This window comes from Fusarium redolens (assembly GCF_020744475.1).
Source record: "Fusarium redolens strain MPI-CAGE-AT-0023 chromosome Unknown BKA55scaffold_1, whole genome shotgun sequence".
Lineage (NCBI taxonomy): Eukaryota > Fungi > Ascomycota > Sordariomycetes > Hypocreales > Nectriaceae > Fusarium > Fusarium redolens.
This window is the reverse complement of record NW_025763664.1, coordinates 404,606-412,356: the sequence shown is the minus strand read 5'-3', so window position 1 is coordinate 412,356 and position 7,751 is coordinate 404,606. Positions and strand designations below refer to the sequence as shown.

Here is a 7,751-nt window from a genome sequence, read left to right as displayed (position 1 = left end):
AGGTCTTGCAGTTCCTTAATTAAACTGTCCAGGTAGGGGTACTACTCTGGTTCCTCTGCTTTCTTTAAGCCGGTAGTATTATAACTGCTTCTAAGTATTCCCAATATCTCGGTTTACCTGGCTATTTATAGGTCCTATTATTTAATTAGTCCTAAGGCCTGCTTACCTTAATTAAGGTCTTTAGGTTTCCTAGGCTCTAGGCACTATTATGCCATATATCTAAACTGGTTATAGTTATAGCACTTATACCTAGATATATCTTGCCTTTAGTTATTATTATTATTACCTGGCTAAATAGCTCTAAGTACTATAGGTCCTGGCTATATGCTATATATGGTGTTATTTTGGCGATTCCCTTGTCGCTATCCTTGATTTCGAGAGTTACCTTAATTATTATTGCGTCTCTGGCTAGGGTAATATAGGTTAAAGTTGCTTCCTTTTTGTTAGTAGGCGGCTTTCTCTCTTCTGCATTTATACTATCTTTTATTAATCTTAATTACTATAGTAATATATATAGTCAGGTTATTGGGTCTATCGGCTAGGTATAGTTTATCCTTAATATCTTCTTTTAGACTTTAGTAGTAGATTTCTATAAGAGACTTATTATCTTACTAGGTTTTGGCGGCAAGCTGTCTAAACTTAGCTAAGTGCATAGCGTATAATTTATGCTATTTAAGCGCTAGTAATTCTGCTATAGCTTATTGTTTTTTATTAACTACTCCGAAATTGTCCTTTAGTGCTTATTTAAAGTTTTCCTAATCTCTAAAGATGTTTTAGGTATCCTAGTCTTATAGGTTTTCTTTATTTTTAAGGTAGTCCCTTATAATAGGTTCGAACCAGTCTTTAGTATCTCCCTAAATTAGTAATGCAGTGAATAGCAATTTCTTAGTAGCGGTGTCTAGTTTATTAGGGAATAGGCAGAAATATCCTTTTATTTAGGTAAGGAATGGGATTATATTAGCTACCTGTCCCTTAAAAGGTTCTAGCTTAGGCGGCTTAAGTGCCTCTCTGAGGTCGCGTCCTTATAATTCGTTAGCATTATTATTGGCTAGCGCAGCATTCTGCTATTTATTGACTCGTATCTGTAAGTTATAGATAGTAGTGTATAACTGCTAGACTTTAGCTATAAGTTTAGCTATACTAGGGGGTGCTTTAGTATAAGGAGGTGCTAGGCTAGTGTTACTAGATATCTTAATAGTATAATATTACTTAGTTATTTAATACAGTATATTCTAAATAAGAGCTATTAATATATAACAGAATAGGTTTTAAATAGGTAAACTAGTCTATATTAGGTTTAATGTTTATAGAGTTATAGGGCGTTATACTAAGCAGTTATAAAGTATCACATCTCTTAATAGTGAATAGAGCAGGTTAGGCATATTTAGGTAAAGAAGTCTTATTAATAGCTAGTAAGCTAAGTTTTATAAAAGTGCTAATAAATGTAGTCTATATACTAAAGGTATCCTTAAATAATTAGTAAGGTTATTAAGGGATTAATAGTAATCTAAGCGGATTAGTACTAATCGTAATAGATTAGCTCTAATTATAGAGTCTTGGCGCTAATTATCTTTAGCGGGGATTGTGGTAATTGGTGGAAAATGTGGGGTATATGTAATGGAACCGCTGGGGTCGTAATACTATACCTCTCTATATAGCTTTTTCTTTAGGTCTATAAGGCTTTATATCCTAGAATTAAAAAAGGCTTTATTAATTAAAAGGTCTATTATATAAAAAATATATATAAATAAGAGGATTTTATAATTAAAAATTACTAACTTAATATAGCTAATATTATCTTTATTAAGCTAGGTCTTTTTAATATTTATAATTATTATATAAAATATATTATTTTTATCTTTTTTATTTTACTTAAAAGTTTCTTTAATTTTAAGGATTATATTATAGCCTTTAATTAGATAAGGCTTATTAAGCCTAGGTACTTATAGGCTTTTTTAAAGTATTATATTAGGGCAGCTATAATACTATTAGTAGTTATAGCTAGAAGTTAGGTTAAATAACTTACTACATAATAAATAATTAAAGTATAACGTGCTTGATAAGCGAGTGAGCCAGACAAGCGAGTGAGCCACATATCTTAACCTTCCAAATTAAATTCGCAATAAAAACACCACAATCTATCTGATCAATTAAAATTAATTGTTATACTATTCCCTATTGACCTCAATTGCCTCCTGACAGGTCCTTGCATTATGCCCGGTCTTTCCGCAAATACTACACTGCCGAACCTTTGCTCCTTGTGACCTTCCGCGACCACCTCTCGAGGATTCAGCTGTTAGCTGCGCATCAATATCTATCTGATCAATTGCTTGTAATGCTTCCCCTATAGTTAAAGGCCCTTCTTTCTGTACCTTAGTCCTTTTTCCCCTCCGGCGTCGCCCTACTGTCTTATTCTCTTGTTCAAGTTGTCGAACCCTATCATCTAGTAAGACCATCTTATGCATAAGAACAGTTGTTGCCTTCTCAAAATGCTTTACGGCTTCAATTATTGACTCAGGGGAGCTGCTCTTATGATTTCTGATCCTTCCTTGCAGATACTTAGAATGCGATTGGGCCTCTAGCACTGTCTTTGGGGTCCTTGCAGTCCAAGGGGTCGATGGTATTATGACCTCTACGGGAGGCGTCGGAGTCCGTAGCTGCACATCAAGCTTCGAGATGACATTTTCTGGGTTAAAGGGAGCAAGCCCAGCTCCTCTGAAACCTCCCTTGATATTGCTTTCTGTAATAGCAGCTTGGTGGGCGGCGTAAAAGGCAGGAAAGAACTCAGTCTTCTTAATATAGGTTATATTGCATCTGATCAGATGCTCTATTTCTCGACCATATGCCTTTTTCAGCGGCCCAAAGCACCCTACGTCAAGAGGCTGAAGTAGATGAGAGGCATGAGCAGGCATACAGAGCGTGATAATCTTGTTCTCTTTGCAATATTTCTCGAATTCGACGGAGTGGTGACTTTCGTGACCATCAAGGATCAAGAGGCGATAGCGACTGTTCGTTCGCTTAGCTGTAGCCCGATCAAAGTGCTTTAGCCACTCGAGACCCAGCTTATTATTAGTCCATCCATTTTCGCTCAATGCAATAACCCAATCGCCGGGGAGGTCGCATTCTTGGTACCAATTGGCAAGGTGATCCTTGCCTGCACCAATGATAAACGGCGGGATCGATTGACCGTCCGCATTGATCCCCTCGATCACAGTAATCCATTCGCGGTTTCCAGGCTGTACTTGCTTTGGTCTTCCTTGCCTGTAAGAGCTTGTGACGACTGTTCCGGGCTCAATTACGCCCATCATAAAGCCGGTCTCATCAAAGTTCCAGATATCATCTGATCGGATACCGTATTTCGCGATTGTATTCTCTACAAGCCGAAACCAGCCACGAATAATAGTCGGATCTTCGCATTTAGCTCTCTGATAGTCATACCTCCGAGATAGACGTGTCTTTAGCTCTGGTTGTCGCTTGACGAAGTTATAAGCCCAGCGCTTGCCGACGTATGGCGCGTTGCGGTTGGCAAGTATAGAATTAGCTATATCTTCCACATATGATAGTCGCGAGGGAAAACCTCGCAAATCTAGGTCTAAAATGAATTGGACTACTATCTGCTCTTCCTGATCAGATAGTTTCCGTGACTTTGTGGGAGTATCACGCGTTGAAAGAATGCCATGCTGGCGGCGACCTAAGGTACTACGGTTGACATTGTAGATATTTGCCGCCCGTCGGACTGTAAGTTTAGGGTTATCTTGAAGGGCCTGAAGGGCAAGAAGGATTCTAGCTTCATTTGAGGACTGTGGCATATTTGTTGGTTGAGATATAGCTGATTGAATTATAATGTTGTAAGGTGAGGGATTTTTGGCTCACTTGCTTGTCTGGCTCACTCGCTTATCATACACGTTAGTATCTTTTAAAGTAAGTTAAAGGAAGAAGTTTAAGGCTAGCTTGTAATAGTAAGGTCTAATTATATTAAACTAAGCCGTGCTAGGTTTATTATTAGCAGAATATATAAGGTATATAACTAAGCTTATTAAAGTATTATATCTCTTAATAGTAGACTTAATATATATTAAGCTTAATTAATATAAAGAAGTTTTATTAATAGCTAGTAAGCTAAGATTTATAAAAGTATAATAAATATATTTTATATATTAATAATAATTATATAAAAGTAATATAATATAAGGTTATTATTAGTCTTAAAATAATATAATTTTAAAATACTATTAGTCTTATAATTATTAGTCCTTTCTTAATTAATTAGTTATATAAGGAAAATTATAAGGTATATATAATATAACTATTAAGATTATAATATAATTTTCCTCCTTTAGTAGTCTTGCCCTTAAGGCTTATTATCTTAATTAATATTAGTTTTCTTTTAATAAGGCCTAATTTAAACCTTTTATTATTATATCTTATAATATCTAATTATATATTTAAATAGTTATTTTATAAGGATTATAAAATCTAAATACTTATACTTTTTATTAAGTTTGCTAATAAAGAAGCTAATATACCTTATACTTATTATTTTAAGGTAAGTAAGAAGTATTTAATATCTGTTAATTCTGCTTATTATAATAAGTATATTTAGGCTAAGAAATCTTATAATAGTACTTATATTATATCTTTTTATAAGTTATTATATATTATTTTTTTATTAATTTTTATTAATTATTTAGTTATAAATTTAATAAAGTAAGAAAAGAAATTAAAAAATAATAAAGATAAAGTAAGTAAAGATCTTTTTAAACTTTATATAGAAATAGTAATATTATAGTCTTATTTAACTTTAGCTACTAGTTATTTATTAAGGATTTATAAAATTTATAATTATATAAAAGAAAAATATTTTAAAGTTACTTATTATAATCTTTAAGAAGTAAATTAGTAAGATATTGTAACGGTTGTGGTTTCCAAGGGATAAACTAGTCCGTTCTAGGTTTATGTTAGCAGATAACGTAGGGCGTGATGCTAAGCGGTGCGAAGTGTCACGTCTCTTAATGATTAAGTAATGCGTGTTAGGCTTATTGATGTAAAGAAGTCTTATTGATAGCTGGTGAGCTAAGATCTATGAAAGTGCTAATGAATATGTTTTATATACTAAGGTTGTAGAGTGAGGGATGATAGTGTGTAGGGATGCTGTTGTCTTGGGATGCAGCGTTCTAGGGATAACGGCGTTCTGGTGTTGGTCGTCCTTACATGAACCGTGTCATGATTGGTGAGGAGGAAAGTGAAATTGTAGGGTACACGTGACGCAACTGCGGGGGTCGTAACACGATCTCTCCCCTCCGTTGGGTCTTATCCTCGAGACCTGTATACCCTGGCTATCCCAAATTTCACCTAGTGCGTTCTAACCTAAACCTTTTATTATTATGTCGTGTGATATCTAACTGTGTTTCTAAACAGTATTCCTGCAAGACTTATGCAGAACGTGAGCTAGAGAGACTTAAAAAGGAGCGTAATGTGGCGAAACTTGCTGAATCTGTTGCATTGTCTGGTAAATAGGCGGATATGCCGTGCACTCGTTGCTTTCGAGCGGGAACTGGAGAGAAATGTTTGATATCTCCTGACTCTAGTCGGTGTAGCGAGTATATGCGTAAGCGGAAACCTTGCAATGGTACGCAAGTAGCGTCTTCTTGTGAGTATTTTCTGGGTTTTTTTTTTTTTTTTTTTTTTTTTTTTTTTCTTTCTTCTTTGCTGATCTTATGTTTTTCTAGTGTCTATTCTTATGAAACAAGAGAAAAAGCTTGAAGTGGACGAGGACGAAGCTAGTGATGATCTTTTGAAGCTTTATGAAGAGATGGCGGCCTTGCAGTCTCGTCTCGCGGCTGCTGCTGGGCGTCTTTCCTATATCCGGAAGATCCGGGCTAGGGTAAAAGAGAAACGTTCTGAAGCCATGCATCGTGGTCTTCAAGAAGTTAAGAAGGAAGATGGTATCTTGTCTATATTGGATGCTTATAAAGATGCCGTGGTGCGCGATCTTTAAGTAGACCACGTTCCTAATGATGTTGATTGGGCGTCCTTGGGTTTGGGGGACGATTTTTTAGATGCGTTGCCCTTATTTGAGTTTGGTGAAAGTTCTTCAGGAGTCGCTGGGCGTTAGCGAGGTGTTTAGTGGGTTTCTATGTATTTTCGTTTTCCGGGTAGTCTTTCTATTTAACTAAATATTTGCGTTTTCTGTTCTCTAGTTATATCTTCCTGATTGCTTCTGCTTTATAGACCTCTGGTCTTGTAATTACTTGTGGTTTGTTACTAGTTCTGATATATATTATGTCTGCTACTGATTTAAGTATTGCAATATAGTATACTAGGTAGTATTATATTATTAAGGGTAGATCTAGTTTGTAGTTATTTTCTGATTTTTTCTTTATAACTTTGAACGGTCTAATATACTTATAGTCTAGTTTATGACTTAGTTAGTCTGTTTTGATGTTTTTTGTAGATAGGTAAACTATATCTCCCTCTAAGAAGGTTAGTCCTTTTAACCTTTTAGGATTATAGTACCGTTTTATCCGTTTTCTGACGTGTTTAAGCTCTGTTTTTATTTTATTATAGAGCGTCTTGAGGTCTTTGCTTTTAATAATGGCTGCTAGGTTAATTGATTTAGGTTCTCGTGTATTATAATATGCGTTTGGCGTGAATCCAAAGTTAGCGTTAGATGGTGTAAGCTTTGTACTTTCATTATATGCGGTATTATAAGCTAATTAGGCATATAGTAGTTTCTTAACTTAATTATCTTATTTATAGTTAATGTAATACTATAAGTATTGCTTTAGTACCTGATTTATTTGTTTAGTCTGTTTATCTATTTAGGGTCTAAAGGCTATTAATAGTTAGTAGTTTAGTCCTAAATGCAATATAAGTACTTGCTAAAATTTTAATATAAAAGTTAGTCCTTTATCTAATAGGATTTCTATAAGTAGTTTATATATTCTAACTATTCTATTATAGAAGATATATAATATTTGTTTTATATCTGTTATTTCTCTATAAGGTAAGTAGTATAAGAACTTTATAAGTCAGTCTATAATAACTATAATACTATTATAGAAGATTCTAGTTAAGGGTTTTTTTAATAAAGGTAACTTGGTTATGAAGTCTATTATAATTGAACTTTAAGGTCGTTTTGCTACTTCTAGTAGTTGCAGTTATCTATATAGTTTATATCTTTATAACCTTATCTTTATATAGAGGTCGCATTATTTAATTGTTTTCTTTACTTCTTTTCTTTAGATCTAGTATCCTTATTATTATAATTGTTTTAAGGTCTTTATAACTCCTTAATATCTATATAATAGGTATAAATGGAATTCGCAAAGGAAGTCGCATACTTTATATTTTAGGATTGTTTTTACTATTGCCTTTTGCATCCATCCTAGTGCTTTGGTTTATTAGGTAAACTTATATTCTCCCTTTTTATTCTTTTCTAGGATCTGTTTATTGGTTTTTATTATATTAGTATTATAATCTAGTCTTCTGCTAATGGCATCTGCTTGTTTATTTTCTAATCCCTTATAGTAAATAATTATAAAATTAAACTTATATAGGTATTTAGTATAGTATAGCTGTTATCTGTTTAGTTCTTAAGTTATAGCGAAATGCAAAATATTCTAGTAATTGGTATAGACTTTGACTTAATGTATGCTTCTTATAAGGTAGTGTCTAAATTCCTTAAAATAGTTAATAATTGCTAGGAATTCTTTATTATAGATAGGGTAATTAAGCTCTGCTTTATGTAA

General features: G+C 33.6%; 1 protein-coding gene across 1 annotated transcript; it reads left to right on the top strand.

Moving 5' to 3' along the window:
- Positions 1 to 5,329: 5,329 nt before the first annotated feature.
- On the top strand, positions 5,330 to 6,342 carry BKA55DRAFT_547737 (uncharacterized protein). Its single transcript, XM_046191060.1, has 3 exons — positions 5,330 to 5,355; positions 5,419 to 5,650; positions 5,730 to 6,342. Exons 2-3 carry the CDS (start codon positions 5,524 to 5,526, stop codon positions 5,996 to 5,998), a joined length of 396 nt encoding a protein of 131 aa, XP_046055845.1. The 5' UTR covers positions 5,330 to 5,355; positions 5,419 to 5,523; the 3' UTR covers positions 5,999 to 6,342.
- The last annotated feature ends 1,409 nt before the right edge of the window (positions 6,343 to 7,751 follow it).